Raw genomic sequence first — 16,804 nt, 5'->3', positions numbered from 1 at the left:
TCACAGAATGGACAGGCTTGAAAGGGACCTCAAGGATCATGAATCTCCAACCCCCCTGCCACATGCTGGGCCACCAACCTCCACATTTAATACTAGACCAGGCTGCCCAGGGCCCCACCCAATCTGGCCTTGAACACTTCCAGGGACAGGGCATCCACAGCCTCTCTGGGCAGCCTGTTCCAGCACCTCACCACTCTCTCTGTAAAGAACTTCCCCCTGACATCCAACCTAAATCTTCCCTCCCTCAACTTAAAACCATTTCCCCTTGTCCTGCAGTTGTCAACCCTTTCAAAGAGTTGATTCCCCTCCTGTTTGTAGGCTCCCTTTAGGTACTGAAAGGCTGCAACGAGGTCACCCTGCAGCCTTCTTTTCTCCAGGCTGAACAAGCCCAGCTCCCTCAGCCTGTCTTCATAGGGAAGGTGCTCCAGTCCCCTGATCATCTTTGTCGCCCTTCTCTGGACCCTCTGCAAGAGCTCCCTGTCTTTTTTGTACTGGGGTCTCCACACTTGGACACAGTATTCCAGATGGGGCCCCACAAGAGCAGAGTAGAGGCGGACAATCACCTCCCTGTCCCTCCTGGCCACACCTCTTTTGATGGAGCCCAGGATACCATTTGCCTTCGTAGCCGCAAGGGCACACTGCTGGCTCATGTTAAGCTTTTCATCTATCAAGACCCGCAGGTCCCTCTCCACAGGGCTGCTCTCAAGGACCACTCTTTCCAGTCTGTATGGGTGACTGGGATTCCTTTGGCCGAAGTGCAAAACCTTGCACTTTGCCATGTTGAACCTCATCAGGTTTACCCAGGCCCACCTTTCTAGCCTCTCGAGGTCCCTCTGAATGGCATCCCTTCCTTCCACCGTGTCAACTGCACCACTCAGCTTGGTGTTGTCAGCAAACTTGCTGAAGGTGCACTCGATTCTGTCATCGATGTCATTGATAAAGATGTTAAAGAGTGCTGGTCCCAAGACAGACCCTTGGGGGACGCCATTCGATACCGGCCTCCACCTGGACATACAGCCATTGATAAATATAACCACCCTTTGTCTGTGGCCTTTCAACCAGTTTCTTATCCATTGACTGGTCCACCCATCAAATCCACATCCCTCCAATTTGCAGATAAGGATGTGGTGGGGGACCGTGTCAAAGGCCTTGCTCAAGTCCAGGTAAATGACATCGGTCGCCTTTCCCTTGTCCGCCGATGCCGTCACTCCATCATAGAAGGCCACCAGATTGGTCAAGCATGACCTTCCCCTGGTGAAGCCATGCTGGCTGTCTCGGATCACACTCCCATTCCTCATGTGATCAAGCATGTCATCCAGGATGATCTGTTCCATGATCTACCCAGGCACAGAGGTGAGACTCACCGGCCTGTAGTTCCCAGGGTCCTCCTTGCTCCCTTTTCTTGTAAATGGGAGTGACATGACCCTTACTCCAGTCATCCAGGACCTCATCAGATAGCCATGACTTTTCAAATATGACGGAGATGATGGACAAGAAATGCTCATTCCCTATCCCTGGATACATGGACACTGGACCAGGCTGCCCAGATGTTGTGGATGCCCTCACCCTTGAGGCATTCAAGGCCAGGCTGAATGGGGCTTTGAGCAACCTGGTCTAGAGGGAAGTGTCCCTGCCTATAGCTGGGGGGTTGGACCTACATCATCTTAAAGGTCCCTTTTAAGCCTAATCATTCTATGATTGATTCCATATGGAAAAACGGCACCCACTGATATTCACTGACGCTTTCTGAACATTGATGGAGACTAAACAGTGGATGTGATGACAGCCACATGAAAGATGAGCCACGTTCCAGCCAGCCACACAGACGTTTATATGCACAGCATGCATGCTCTTGTTCATTGCTGGCAAAAATGCATAGCCTCTGGTGGTGACTATGCCACTGGCTATCAGTTCTTATGAGAAAGTGCTTAACAAATGAGAATTTGCTCTATCAACTACCGTCATTGTGCCCTTTGTAGCTGTTACAATTCCCTTGGAAATAAACAGGAAGCATTACTTTCAAAGCAACCTACACACTCCCCCTAACACTCAGCGAGCTGGAAGCTTGCAGTCAGCGAGCTGCACAGAGCTCAGGGCACGTATGGATGCTGATACACAGATCCTCGTATTAAATCACTGCAGCTTGGGTTTTTTGTTGTGTTGCCTTTAATCGGAGGAGATTATCACTAGAATACTTCAGCGCCGAAGCACAACACCACGGGGAAACACAATGAGAAACTGCACAAGCCATAACACACGTTACAGCTCCCGAGCGAGCAGCGGGGCGCTACCAAAGCCCGGCCCCAAAGGACCGCCCCCAATGAACCACTGCCATTTCCCTTCTTCCTCCCCTCCTCCGACATTCCGGCCACTCCCGGCGCTTAGATATGACGTCGAAAACAAAGTCCCCGCCCCCTCCCTCTTCCCACAGGTTCTGCAGGTGGAGCCCCTCCCTCTGACATCACTCGGCGTGCGCCGCAGCCCTGCGCACGTGTCGCCGCCATGAGCTGCCCGGTGACGTGCGCCGCCTGGGTGCGCCGCGGCGTTGCCAAGGAGACGCCGGATAAGGTAAGGTGGGGGTGGAGTGGGGTTGAGGGACCCCCTGAGGGATCCTTGGTCTCCCCCTCTCTTCACGGTGCTGTGTGTCCGCCCGCAGGTGCAGCTCAGCCGGGAAGAGCTGAGGCGGCTCGTCGGGGAGGCTCGTGGCAGGCTGCGGTGAGCGGGGACCTCGGGGCGGGGGGCGGCTGGTGGCTGGGAGGCGGGCAGCCCAGGGTGCAGGGGGCGGGGGGCAGGAGGAGGTGGGCGTTCCAAAATCATCTTAAGCGTTTGGGAGAGGCTTCCCTTGTTTTCTTTGAATCATAGAGTTGTTAAGGTTGGAAAAGACCTCTAAGATCACCTAATGCCACCGCCAGCCCATCCCCACCATGCCCACTGACCATGTCCTCAGTGCCACATCCACACGGTTCTGGAACATCTCCAGGGATGGTGACTGCACCACCTCCCTGGGCAGCCTGTGCCACTGCAGCACCACAGTCTTTCAGAGAAGACACTTGTCTAATAACCAATCTGCAGACTGAACCATTGCTATGAAAGTTCAGAGTTCTTGAGATGTTGCAAACTTTGCTCTGTAAGGAGTGACCTGCAACATGACCCTATGCAGTGAGCTTTATGTTTTATTATCTTCTAATACAAGTATGGGAAGTATGAGGAAGTGTAGTCTTAAAAATCTTGAAGAAATACAAATGTTATTACCTGTGAGAAGGCCTATGGGTGGGGTGGGGTGGGGTGGGGTGGCAAAAAAAAGAGAAGGGAGGAATTAGACACCTGCAAACATGCAGAGTAGAGGTTGAAAAAATTGTATTCAACAAAAAGAGGGCAAGATAAACGATAAATGTGGAAGTCATTTGAAATCATGCATTGTCACAGAATAACAGAATATCCTGAGTTGGAAGGGACCGGAAGAATCATCAGAGTCCAGATCCTGGCTCCACACAGCATCACCAAAAATCAGACAGTATGCCTGAGAGCACTGCCCAGACACTCGCTGAACTCCAGTACTCAGTGCCATATCCACAGCCCTGGGCATTCTGTTCCATGCCCACCACCCTCCGGTGCAGACCCTGTCCCTGACATCCAGCGGCCCCTCCCCTGACACAGCTCCATGCCGTTCCCTCGGGCCCTGTCGCTGTCACACAGAGCAGAGCTCAGCGCTGCCTTCCACTCCCTGTGAGGAGCTGCAGCCGCCATGAGGGCTGTCCTCAGCTCCTCTGCTCTGTGCTGAGCAAAGCCAGGGCCCTCAGCCGCTCCTCATACAACTTACCCTCCAGACCCTTCACCATGTTTGTCAGCCTTCCTCTGCATGCTTGCTAATAGTTGTCAGGAAAATATGTGAGAAAAATATTCATCACAATTCTCAGGCAGCCTGAGAGAGCAGTGACTTGTATTTCAGGGAGAGGTAGGAAGGGAGTGGATAGATTTCCAAATGATTGGCTTAAAGGTTGTAATACAGTCTGTGTGAACAGCCAGGACTCTATGTGCTGAAGCCTTGCTAGCAGGCTGCTGAGCAGTCTCCCAGAAGCATTCTGTCTGGGTTTCTCAGGGGATGTGTCTTTAAACAGGGAGGGCTCTGATGGCAGCGATGAAGAGGATCAGGGCCAGCCAGCGGATGGCATGGATGTTGCCATTGCTGACAGGGCTGAGTCGCCTCCTGACAATGAAGAGCAGGAGGAAAGTGCTGAAAAACTGACTGATGATGAGCTGGCTGAGTATGATTTAGACAAGTATGATGAAGAGGAAGATGGAGGTAAGAGAAACTGAAATGTCAGATGTGTTGTAACTTAAGAACGTTCTTCACTTCTTTTTATGCTTAGGACACAAGTATATTAAAACCACATAGTGCTTAGTTTAAAGTGCTGGAAATTCACATTTTGAATTCTTTGCTTGTCTCAATTTAGAAAGTGATTTAGTGGGTGGAATAACTCCATGTCCGCTCCTTGCTGTGTTAGTACTGGGTGGTGTTGGAAGGGCTGTTGCTCCCTCTGTTGTTGTGTTGGAGCAGAGCAGCTCTCAACAGTGGAGCTGGCTGAGGTTCTCGCGTTTGAAAATTGGAAGTTCATGTAGCCCACTCCTGATATTTTACAGTGCATGGAGTGGTGCGGGAGTTTCTGACTGGGTGGTCATTGACACGTATGAGAAATACTTTGAAATTCCCACGTAGGTGATACCAAACTTGGAGAGACTTTGGCTGGTCTGGCAGTGTATGGAAGCAATGATCAGGATCCTTACATCACTCTGAAAAACACTGTAAGTACTGTAAAAATGTTAAACGTTTGCAATGGCATAAACTTAGAATTCATTTAGGTTTTCTACCCTCCCAAGCTGCCTTAGGGTGCTTGTGGTCCTTTAAAAAGTTTGCCAGATTTGTGCTCAGATAGAATTCTTTTCTTTTAAGATTGCTTTGTGCAATCCCCTTTATGTGTGCTTTTTATGTTTAAGTTAAATGTTGAGGTGAACTGACTGACGATTTAAGACATGTACTTCTGTATGTGGAGGGGCTTTGTGAGCTAGCTAATAGGACACAGAAAATGCTTGAAGAAATAACAAATCTCAGGTCACTAATGACCCTAATAAGACAGCTTCCCAGACTGCAAGACTCCTACGTGTTCCTTCCAGCCAGATGAACTCAGGCTAGTTTAGAAAACAACTAAAATGCAAAGTAATCATGTCAAACCAGTGTTGTGGCTTGAAGAAATACATCTGTTTATTTAGGATACTTTTTGGTGCTCCAGCATGCATTTTGTTGTTCTTGGTGTTTCCTACCACCATTGTTGAAGAGTTAGGTACTGTACAGTATTAATAGGACCAATTCAGAAAATTGCAATACTTGACAGAATGCAAATATCAAAAAATACTTGGAGTGAATGAATAAGAAATTATTGAAAGCTTGCAACATGGTGCCCAAAAGGTCTCCTGTGCATTGTTTATTTGAAGGATGGCAATCTGTGTAAGGCTACTGACTTTAATATGCAGTTCCTAGTTTTCCACTAACAAAAATTCCCTGAATGCCTTCCATTCCTCGGTAACAATGAGAACTGGATGGAGGCTACATCTGTTCTGGTGCAGCTGAATGCCAGTATAGCTGCAGGCAGTACTTCTCTGGAACTATTTTCCAGAATGTGGACAATGTTTTAATGCTCTGGGAATTGCTTCCTGCTTGTGAGGAGCAGTGCCTCAGTGTACTTATTGTGCAGACCGTTGTTATATGATGTAGATGCTCAAGGCATGAGAGACAAAGGGAAATAAGCTACAAAAGTGGGATCCTGGTGGTGATTTTCTTTTCAGTGATGGGTTGCATCTTGGTGGGCTCAAAAGATGGTTTCATGTGTGGTAATGAAACACTTTTCTAAATCCAATTACGTCCACATTAATGCTATCTCTGTAGTATTCAGAGATACGTTCAGCCTTCCCATGACAGAACCTGTTCTGCTTTTCTGCATTACCATTATATGCTTTTGGGTGGGTGGGTGGGCTGCAGGGTGTTGGTTGTTTTCTGTAACATTTAAAAACTGTTACAGATTCAGCCTTTGGAATTTGTGCAGTTCTGTTTGTATGTGTGTGTTCTTTGCTTAACATGTGTTGGCCTCTCCTTTTCACTGTTCAGGATCAATACGAACAGGAGGACTTTTTGATTAAGCCCAATGACAATCTTGTCCTTTGTGGCAGAGTCGATAAAGACTACTGTAGTTTGGAGGTCCATGGTAAGTAATGTAGGATTTGTGCCTTACAGAGAAACCTGTTGATTTTTTTCCATGTGTAGAAGATGAGGCTGTTTTTTTGGAGTCTTCAGCTTCCTCGGAAGTGAAAACTCTTCATCTGTTACCTGATGTCCCACGTTACTGAATCTGGACTTTCTTGTTTCTGTGAAATGAATGTTTCAAACTTCGTTAGTGTCTCCTCATGTAGAAAATTGAGATCGTGGGTACAGAGTATTTATATTGAAATGATTGTTTAAACAAAGTCATGCACATTGTGATGTCTGAATTTTGCTAACTTTTCACTTTGTCTCTAAAGTATGCAGGGTGGAGTTAGTTTTGTAGGATTTTGTGAGCTGTAGCAGTACTTTGAGGCTATGACTTCTACTTGGAAGCTCTGAACATATTGGAAATTTGCATTTCAAATCTCCTTTGGAATTTAGTATTTGCCATATCTTCTTTCTGCAGAGGTGAGCTGGTTTTCATTGCTTGCTTTTCCTCTTCACTGATGTCACATACATCTTTTTCAGTTTATAATCACGAAGAAGACTCATTTTATGTACATCATGATATTATATTGCCTGCTTATCCTCTGAGTTTGGAGTGGTTGAATTTTGATCCCAATCCTGAGGAGTCATCAGGTAAATGACAAAGGATACTGTAATTGTCCAATGAAAGTATTTGTACTTGAAAAGTACGTAAATGTAATGTTGTTATTAAGTAGTTTCCTTCACTGAAACTTAAGAAATAAACTCAAGATGTTAAGAAGGAAAAACTGAAGATCTTTTTTTTTTTTCTTTCATTTGGTGATAAGTTACCTTAGTGATGCTGGAATAACAAGTGATGCAACTGAAATATTGTCTTAATTAGAAATAGTTCAGTTATTGTTAAATTAGGAGAACAAAGCAAACTTTTTTGATGTTTACAAGTGAAAGGTTTCAAATTCATTATGGCACAGCACTGTTGCAACATTCATCTGTATTTATGTTTTTAGTAACATTTTTCCTGTGGTGCTTTAACAGGGCTTGTTTGAACAGTTACGTGTACTGAAAGGGAAGTGTACTAAAGGAGCACATCAGTTGTTGTTCTGGCAGCATCTGCTTTCAGCAGTTTTAAGCTCGTCCTTGTCAGTCATAATAATCAAAAACGTTGAAATAGAAAATTCTGGCACATAAATAGAAATTTTACTTGAAGAAATATGCAGCAGCTGGGTTGCCAAATACGCTGTTTTATAACTCTAAATGTGATTGCATTTGTTATTGGTTTGTTTTTTTGTGTATGTGTGTGTGCAGGAAATTATGTTGCAGTGGGTAACATGACCCCAGTTATTGATATTTGGGACCTTGATATAGTGGACTGCTTAGAACCTGTCTTTTCTCTTGGGAGCAAGAAAGAGAAAAAGAAGAAAAAGAAAGGGAAGAAAGTAAGTATTGGTTGAATTGAGGAAACTTAGAGCGAGGATAATGTTCTTACTTCTTTCCTGTAATGGAAAAAATAAAACTGTAGGTAGTCTGGTTTAATTCCCTCTGTTGTGTTGAAGGATGATGTCTGGACAGGTTACAGAAGATAGTGTCCTGGCTGTGTACAGGGGGCTGAAACTGCTATTTGCCTGTGACTCAGGGAGTTGAAATGGCATTGAGCAATAAGGGACAAGGTTTACTTTAATAAAACACAGCTTGTTTAGATTCACCTCTGTCAGCTTTATTCATCTGAAACTGAGGCATGTTTAAAGTAGTTATTGAGATAATACAGTGTGGGTACATAGAGGCACCCCCAGAGAGTGACTGAGGTACCAGAATTGCTATTAAAGACAACCATTCGTAAATGTTACTTCAGCTTGAAACACTCATTGCTCTATGCAGGGACAGTTAAAGCCTGGAGGAAAGAGCAGAGAAAGAGTGGGATAACTTATGGGTGCCTTCCAGTTGTTCTAGAAAAATCCTTCAAAGCTTAACCATTTAAAATTAGAATTTCTGGGAGCTGCTAATTAAAGGACCAAAAGTGCAGTTGATGGGGAAAAGAAGTAAATGCCAGGAGAGTTTAGAAAGAAGCTGCAAAAGCTGCGCGTTAGGTGGTGGAAATGAAGTTTCTTCTTCTGTAGCCTGAAGGGAGTAACTGGTTCTGTGAACTCTCCTGCTGTGAATGGAGTCTGAGAGCTGGGGTAAGAGAAGGTGCCTTGTTGCAGCAAGTAAGAGTGATTTTAAAAGTGTAGTTGTTTGTGAAGGCATTAAGGAGTTCATAGTAGTGTGTTGTGCTGCTTCATTTCCATTGAAGCTGTAACGTTCTGAAGTCTGCTTGTGCTGTATCTGCCTATCCAGGGTTCTTCTCAGGAAGGGACAATGGAAGGACATGCTGATGCTGTTCTCGATCTCTCGTGGAATAAACAAAGCAGGTAAAGGAGTATTTGAAAAACAATGCTTGGGTATGCATTGGCACAGTTAATCAGGCATGCTTTTTTCACTAGTTCAAAATCTTATGAAGTGTAGTGCTGAACTTGAAAGCAGTTCTGAAATGAATCAGTTCTCAAAAATATTTGTCCCTTTAAAAAACAGAACGGAACAAAACTAGGACACCAGATTTCTTCTTTATTTTTAAAATAAATGTTTATACACTGCTGCAGATAGCTTTTATTTCCAAGTTGTACAGATGAGGGCAAAACTAAGGTGGTTCCAAGCCATTCAATAAAGCAGCTGCATTTAAGCCAGATGAACAGACTGGAATAGCACAAGGTCTGGGCCAGTCCGCCATTGACCTAAAACAGCATTTCAGCAGATGGAGGTATCTTTATAGAAGGTAGTCCTTGCTGTGTATTATTTTCCTCTGGCTTTTGCCCTAGAGCAGTGAAGAGATAAGGCTGTAAAAACCCTCATAGCACCACTATAGATACACCTCTGACCTGTGGGAATTACCTGATGCCTGAGTGAGTTAGCAATCAAGTAGTGCTGTTGAAGGAACACAAAGCAGGCACATCTATGGGGAGAGGTTAAGGATGATGTGCATGCTGGAATAAAGAAGCCACTCGTTATTGCTTAGGTAGTTTGTAATGAATCAAATGTTAAAGGATTCTTAGGATGGATCTTGAAGTTGTCCCAATGATAGATTTTTTTTTTTTTTTAAATTCTCTGAAGATGCACACAATCAATTCTGCATTCTCTGATCAGCAGGTGTCAGCCTTTACTTAAAGCTCCTCGTCATCTAGGCACCAAAGGAGGAAGCACACTCACAGACATTCAATAAACGTGCAGAAGTTGTGCTCTTACAGTGTGTTGTCTGTTGATCTTAAATTATGCACACGCACGGTGTGGTATCATTCCATCAGTCTGACTCAAACGTAACTTTCACATTACTTAGAAGTGATTGTCTTGTGATAGGACAGAGATAAGTCACAAAATTACAGCTACAAGAGCTAAAGTGTCTGGAATGTACAGTGCAATAATATACTGGGTTATGAACTCCACGATACTGATGGAGCTTTCAGGAAATAAAACTTGTATAGTGTTGGGTCTTTGTTAGTTATATAAACACTCAGATACTGGAGAGCTGAGTTTTTTGTTAAAAATAGATTTGTCTGGATCTTGGCTGCAAGCGTATGCTTACAGACTGAAGTTGCATTAATGCTGAAAAATACCATCTTTATGTCAAATGGAAGGAAGCGCTTGAAGTCTTTCTCACTTTGTTTTGCTTATGAAGTCTTGCAGTAAGTTATATTTTCAAATGCCGTGGGGAGAAGATGTAAGCAGATCTTTACTTGTGATTACATAGACCAGTGTATTTGTGGGTGCCCCATGCCTGGAGGCCAGGTTGGATGGGGCCCTGGGCAGCCTGATCTGATGGGGAGCAGCCTTGCCCATGGCAGGGGGTGAGGCTGGGTGGGCTTTGAGTTCCCTTCCAGCCCCAGCCATTTCATGATTCTATGATACTTGATCTCCAAATCAGATCCTCCATGTATTTAGGATTTCTGACCATTATTAGGTTTTGTGTCTATAAGATTTTTTTAAACCTTATCTTTTGGCTTATTATCAGGAATGTTTTGGCAAGTGCTTCTGCTGACAGTACTGTGATTTTGTGGGATATGTCTGTGGGCAAACCAGCAGCCAGCCTGACACTACACACAGACAAGGTACGTAATAATTAATGTGTTTATTTCAGTGTAAAGCACAGAGGAAAAAAATACTGCAGTTTTTTTGTAGCTGCTCAGTGCTGAGCACATACAACAGCAGCTCTGTGGTTTTCCAATCAACTGTGCAGAGTTCTTTACATTTCTGAATCATTTGCTTTTGCAGACAACTCTATTTAGTTTCAAAAATGTTAATCAACTTATCCATTAGAAAATCATGGGAGACTTACAGCAATTTTGTGGTTTGTTGTTTTTTTAATGCCTTTTGTGTAAAAGCCCAAGAGGTTGGGAATCTAATAGTGCTGTGACGAAGCTTCAAAAAACAGGTCTCTGAGCATAGATCAAACTGTAAGTTTTGCTTAAGGAAACAATGAGTGTTGCCTGTAGTTTGTTCTAAGTAAGAAAGGTTTAAAATAAGCGATACCAAAATTCCATAGTGATGGATATTTGGGAAATGAAGTAATCTTGTAATTAGAATGTGGGAGTTAGTTATTCATAGCTATAACTTTATTTTGCTGTTAGCAAGGGAGGTACTGGTGATAGACAGACAATTGGACTGGATGATCTTAGAGGTCTTTTCCAACCTTGGTTGGTGATTCTATGATTCTATCTCAATGCTTATTCTTTAATAAAATCTTCTGTCACCTAGGTCCAGACATTGCAGTTTCATCCCTTTGAAACTCAGACCCTTATTTCTGGATCTTACGATAAGTATGTCAGAATGTTTTTAAATGTTACACTTAGCCCAATGTTAATGTCCATCTTAAGCCCATTAATTTGCCTCGGGCTTTCTTTTAATTTGCTTTTAAGATTTGAGTAAGATTGTTATTTCTTTCCAGTGAGGTAGCCAGATTTGTACGTGGCCAAAATACAGCTCTCCTTTCTCAGCTTAGCCAAATATTTTAACCATCTGGACTGAAATTTTCTGTGCAGGCATCTGCTCCAAACTGAACTTATTTCTTAATTTGTCTTTTTCTGCAGTAGAAATGTACCTCTGCTCATCCCCCTGTAAACTTCTCTGCGCTTTTCCAAGCTGTAAGACTAGGTCGGGCTTTACGTTGTCTGGCTTGTGTTATGCACTTGCTACGCTGGAGAAGAACCCCATGTTGTTGGGAGCTGGATTCTGCCCATTTTCCTCCCCAGAATTCCTTCTGTAAAAATAAGAAAAAATCTCCAAGCACTCAGACCAACATCCTGATCCATTGTTAGCTCTCTTTGTGACCTCTTGGCCACCTACATGCCAGTACACTGTCTGTTGACCAGCAGACTGCCTTTGTGGATTCATCCTGTAAAGCATCCGAGAACCATCTGTAGGTGCCAGTGGTAAAATGAACTTCACAGAGTTCTGTTGTGATTTTGCTTTTTTCCTTTCCTGTCTGTTTTCCCACAGATCAGCTGTGCTGTACGATTGCAGAAGCCCACAAGATAACCATCGAATCTGGCGGTTTAGTGGTCAGGTTGAAAGAGTAACTTGGAATCATTTTTCACCTTGTAATTTCTTAGTGAGTATACGCTCTTCTCTTCTTGGCCTGTTGGCTGCTTCATTTAACCTGTGTTTTTGTATTTTCTCTCAGTATGATGACACTTAACTTTGTGTAGGTCTGTGAGGCAGCTGTTAGATGGCTCCAAAGTTTGCAATGAGTTTAGAGACAAAAAGCTCAGTATTTCAGTGCTGAGCATGAGTTCTGAGCTCTGCAGCCGTATTCAATGCAAAATACAGTTAAAGAAATTTGCATACGATTAAGATTTCTGCAGAAGTCACTGCAATGTAGCTTATATACACAGAATAGTTCAAGTCCAGATGTATGAAGTCTGACTTTGGAGGTGAAGAGCTGTGTACGGGGGAACACGTCTTGCTAAGAAGCAGTGTAAATTTGTCTCAGATGACAGGGGTTTAATAGAGAATGGGTGTTACTGCATAGAACATTTTTAAACAAATGACTACAGCTGTTTGCTTTCAAAGTATTGTGGTTTCCTTAGGCGAGCACAGAGGATGGCTTTGTGTACTGCCTGGATGCCCGCTCTGATAAGCCGCTGTTTACTTTGAAGGCTCATGACGAAGAAGTATCAGGTAAATTACGTGTGTGTTGTGTTTGCCCCAGTGGGAAGGCTTATCTGGAAGATGTCTTCAGCTGATGTACTGAGATGTGGTGATTCCTTGCTTAACAAAAAAATAAACTAGTGCATAGTAATAGTGAGTAGCTGGCCCATGACACCATCTGTGCTGAGAACCACAGAATCCTAGAATGGCTTGGGTTGGAGGGAACCTTAAAGCCCACCCACTGCTACCCCCTGCCATGGGCAGGACTACCACCCACCAGCTCAGGCTGCCCAAGGCCCCATCCAACCTGGCCTTGAGCCTCCAGGGATGGGGCACCCACAGCTTCTCTGGGTATCTGTGCCAGTGCCTCACTGCCCTCTGAGTGAAATATTTCCTAACATCGAAATTTCTGCTCTTTTCGTTTAAAACCATTGTAAGCAAAGTATTTTAACAACAGTGAACTTGTCTCAGTGAATATCATGAATAATAAGCATTTTGAAACAGATTTGTTCATCTGGGATATGCTCTTTTTGCTTTTTGGGGTAAGAAAAGAACATAACTATGGAATCTGGTCCAGGACTATGAACCAGAACTTCTGTATCCGTAATATTTTATACTGGCATTTCACTCTGATGGTGACTTAGATGGGAAGGTTTCCACATGGGAAGGTTTCCACACAGTCTACTTTAGACTCCTTAAATTGTTTGACCAGTGTAGAAACTTCTAAAAAGCAACTTGAAGAGAATACCTGATTAGGTGCTCAAAATGAGATGTCAATATGTCCCATCATCTCAGATTGCTGAAGAGATGGAGTTGAATGAAGAAAACTGCCTGAGGAAGCCAGGTTATGTCAAGTGAAAAGCACAACAGCAAGTGCTCTGCGCTGTTACTGTCATGACATTGAGAGACAAAATAGGCTTACATGAAATTTGCTCTCAAAAGGTTCTTCTATTGCTGTAGGGAGCAGTGGTAGCACACACAACTGTCATTAACTTTTTGCTTTGTTTTGCTGGAACTGAGTTTAGTGTGTGAAGAATATTAGGTTTGTTCTGCTTTCACTCTAAATGTATCCTCATCTCTGAAACGGTGATTGATTGATGCTCTTACACTGATGCGTTCATATCTTCCAGGGCTACAACTAAGTAGTCAGGTCAAAGGGTGCCTTGTGACATCATCTGCTGACAAATATGTGAAAATTTGGGATATCCTGGGAGGCAAACCAAGTTTAATCCATTCCAGGGATATGAAAATGGTAATCTTTGATTACATTTCTTGCTTCTAAGGAGGTGTATGTATAACTGCTGAATCTGTTTTCTAATTTAATGTTGTTTTGTGTAACGTCTTAAAGAAACAACAACACAAATCCCACATCTGTGTACTCTGGGTAAAACATTCCTCATTACAACACAGTATTCAGTTCAAGACATAATTGGCAGGCTGCTTTGAAGGCTTGGATCTGAATGTCAGATACAGCATTCTGCAGTAGGACTATTAGTTCTCCAGCATGCATCTTTGAGGTTCAAGATGAATACATGATTTGTTAAATACAATTAACAGCTCTTACAATTATTTTGTAAGGACACAAAGTCAAGTTTCAAGAAACAAAGAGCTTACATTTGTTATAACTTGCCCAGTATAAGTATTTTCAGATGATAAAATCATTTTAACATGATATTTAGGAAAAAAAAAAACAAAACAACTTTTCTCCCTCCTTCCCAGGGTGTTCTCTTCTGCGCAGCTTGCTGCCCTGACTTCCCATTTGTTTTTGCCTTTGGAGGAGAGCGAGAAGGGCTGCGTGTCTGGGATATAAGCAGCATTTCTGCAGGTAAGATTCTCGTTTTCTGGGATCTCTAGGCTCTACCCCAGGGTGTATCTGTATATTCAGTAATACAGCGTGGCTCTGAGTGTGACACTTCTAAAGAAGTACACAAAGACTGAATGTTTTCACACTACCAGCTTAAAAATATCTTTTTTTTTTTTTTTTTTTCCACCTTGGAGAGCTGTATTTGCCACAATTTATTTTCTTGTAACTGAAATATAATACCTCATTGCTCGCAGTCTTCCTTTTTTCTTAATGTTCCTGGTATAAACAAGCAGTGCACAGAAGTGAGGACTGGTTTTGATCAGTCGTCTCAGTTGCATGTAGCTAAATGGTGTGAATTTTTTGAGGCTTTTAAGAGCTTGATGGAACCCAGAGAGAGTAAAACCAGAAATAAATAATTTAAACTGTTTTGCTGTACAAAACTCATCCATTTCACAGTGCTTCAGTAAGGGAATTACACACAGGGAAACATCTAGAGATTCTCTGGGGGAGAAATACCATGACTTGTAATTCAATTATCGTACATGGGGAAACAGATTGTTCTGACATGTAAGCTTACAACTCCCTGCTCTGGGTAATGGGGAAGGCTTTGAAGCTGCATCAGGTGAGGATTTCCGTTCTGTTGTATTTGCCTCGCTGTACTTGCTGCAGTGCTCTTGTCTCTGAGAAAGTAACATGTAAGCATTCCCTTACCTGTGTTGCAGTGAAGGAAGTTTTTGGAAACAGAGAGAGACTTGTTCTGGCTGGCACAAACTCTGTGGCTTGCAGCTCCTTGGCTGGTAGTAGCAGCGATAGTTCAGAGATGGCGATGGAATCGTGATGGACCAAACCTCACAAACTCAAAGTAACTGAAGGGACTACAGCTCAGGTGTATTCTACCAATTCCCCTGTTTGGAGAGCGTTTGTGAAAGTGACTCATGTCGTTCAAACTGCAGGCTTCTTTATCTCAAAGAAACAAGGATACGTGGGTCAGCTCCCAAATCTGCAGTTGCGAGTTCTGCCTCTCTCACCTGCTTCAAAAGACTGAATCGCTTCCATATGCTTGAATTTACAATCCCTGGATTAAGGTCTGCTGGGTGTAGAGTTGATATACAAGATGAAACCGTCGCCAGAAAAGCATTCTGCTGCTGTCAGAGGTTTGTCAAATACTGCAAAGAAGGTAAATATCTCTTGATGGTGTTAAGGAACAAAACTACGCAACTGTTGGCTGAAATGTCAGACAGATGCTGGGAGAAATGGCAGCTGTAAATAATCAGATAACTTATCCTTAATTTGAGACTGGATTGACTAAAATTCTAAAACAGATTTTAAGCTTTTTCATATTTAAGTTTTTTTTTAACTTTAAAGAGTATTTCTTGGGTAGTATGTAGTATGTCTGAGTCCCTGAGTAGAATCCTGAAATGTATCACTTGAGATCACTGAAATGAAACCAGAAACATCTCCGCACTGTCCCACCATGACCAAGGATTTCTTTCCTCTGGTTCCTCTTAAGTCAGGGGTTAGGTTGACACTCAATTGACTTGTAGGAGCAGGAACCTCTATAAGGCTCCTCACATTTAAAACGAGTACCAGGTGCCTTACTGTAGGCCAGAAGAAGTTAAGTTAAACGGATACTCTTCCCTTGCCACCTAGTGGAAGGTGTTTATATTAAAGGTGTCTATTAAAGCACTACTGCTGCAAAACCCCTAGTTATTAAAACAGCTGCTCTCACAGACAGTGGGGTCAGTGCACAGTTTACAGGCTGCTACAGCTGCTTTCCACCCTGGCTCATTGTAACTTCCTCTGGTCCTTAGCAGACAAATGATTGGCATAGGCCCCCCTAGGGAGGAAGTGGAGCTGTAGGTTTCTGTCCCAACCCTTGAAATAAGTGCCTGCTTCTAATTTCAACTTCAGAATGGCTTTTTCCAACATAAATGATTCAGCTGTTGCCAGGCTGGTGACAGGTGTTCAGAAGGGCTCTGCAGGAACAAACAAACAATTCTTGCATGTGCCAGGAGCCCTGCCCCACTCTGCCAGGCCCCAGTGAATGGGTTTGTGAATCTGAAGAAAGTCAAAGCACCAGAACCAACTCTGGTCATGTACTGTGCACTGAAAAGCTGCAAGCTTTTCCAAGCTTTATTTGAAATAAATGCTTCATGTTAAGCTCATTTGAGGGTAGTTGTTGCTTTGCCTCTGTAATTACTGGCTGTAGCAGCTGCTTTTTGTTTTAGTGAGAAACTGTGTCCCTACAACTAGGCACCTCTTCTCCCAGCTCTCCCTTGACCAAACAACATCTCTCACTCTGCCTCACTTACTGATCTCTGAGGGCAAGCGTGGTACGCTTCTGAGTTTGAAGCAGGAAGCTCAAACCACAAAGACTTTAAAGAAACCAGGCAATACAGTGTAGAGGGAGAGGTACAACTGAAATGAGGCTGTTCATGGCAAGACTCTAACAGGGTTAACCAAGCATCTTGTCAGGGAACAGTTCAGCTCACTGACCCCCACTTACAGCAGAGACAAACAAGCCATAAAACCAACCTACAAGGTTTAGAGAAAAGTTGTTAGTCTTCTCTTTGTGGAGGCATTGCTGTCCC

At 43.4% G+C, this 16,804-nt stretch overlaps 1 protein-coding gene across 2 annotated transcripts; it reads left to right on the top strand.

Annotated features, from left to right (window-relative positions):
* The first annotated feature begins 2,418 nt into the window (after positions 1–2,418).
* Positions 2,419–16,378, top strand: PWP1 (PWP1 homolog, endonuclein). 2 transcript variants are annotated; one of them, XM_085227560.1, is made up of 16 exons: positions 2,419–2,568; positions 2,657–2,715; positions 4,119–4,303; positions 4,718–4,803; positions 6,161–6,257; positions 6,782–6,892; positions 7,544–7,674; positions 8,570–8,643; positions 10,275–10,371; positions 11,018–11,079; positions 11,759–11,870; positions 12,349–12,439; positions 13,540–13,661; positions 14,129–14,234; positions 14,936–15,075; positions 15,167–16,378. In XM_085227560.1, the coding sequence occupies exons 1-15, from the start codon at positions 2,503–2,505 to the stop codon at positions 15,049–15,051; spliced, it is 1,515 nt and encodes a 504-aa protein (XP_085083686.1). In that variant the 5' UTR covers positions 2,419–2,502; the 3' UTR covers positions 15,052–15,075; positions 15,167–16,378. The 2 variants fall into 2 exon arrangements, with proteins under 2 accessions (XP_085083686.1, XP_019470919.2); XM_019615374.3 differs by having other exon boundaries at positions 14,936–16,378.
* Positions 16,379–16,804: the final 426 nt, after the last annotated feature.

Source organism: Meleagris gallopavo, chromosome 1 (assembly GCF_905368555.1).
Source record: "Meleagris gallopavo chromosome 1, MGAL_WU_HG_1.1, whole genome shotgun sequence".
In the NCBI taxonomy this organism is placed as follows: Eukaryota; Metazoa; Chordata; class Aves; order Galliformes; family Phasianidae; genus Meleagris; species Meleagris gallopavo.
Note: the sequence above shows the minus strand (reverse complement) of the source record. Positions and strands in the feature narration are given on the sequence as shown.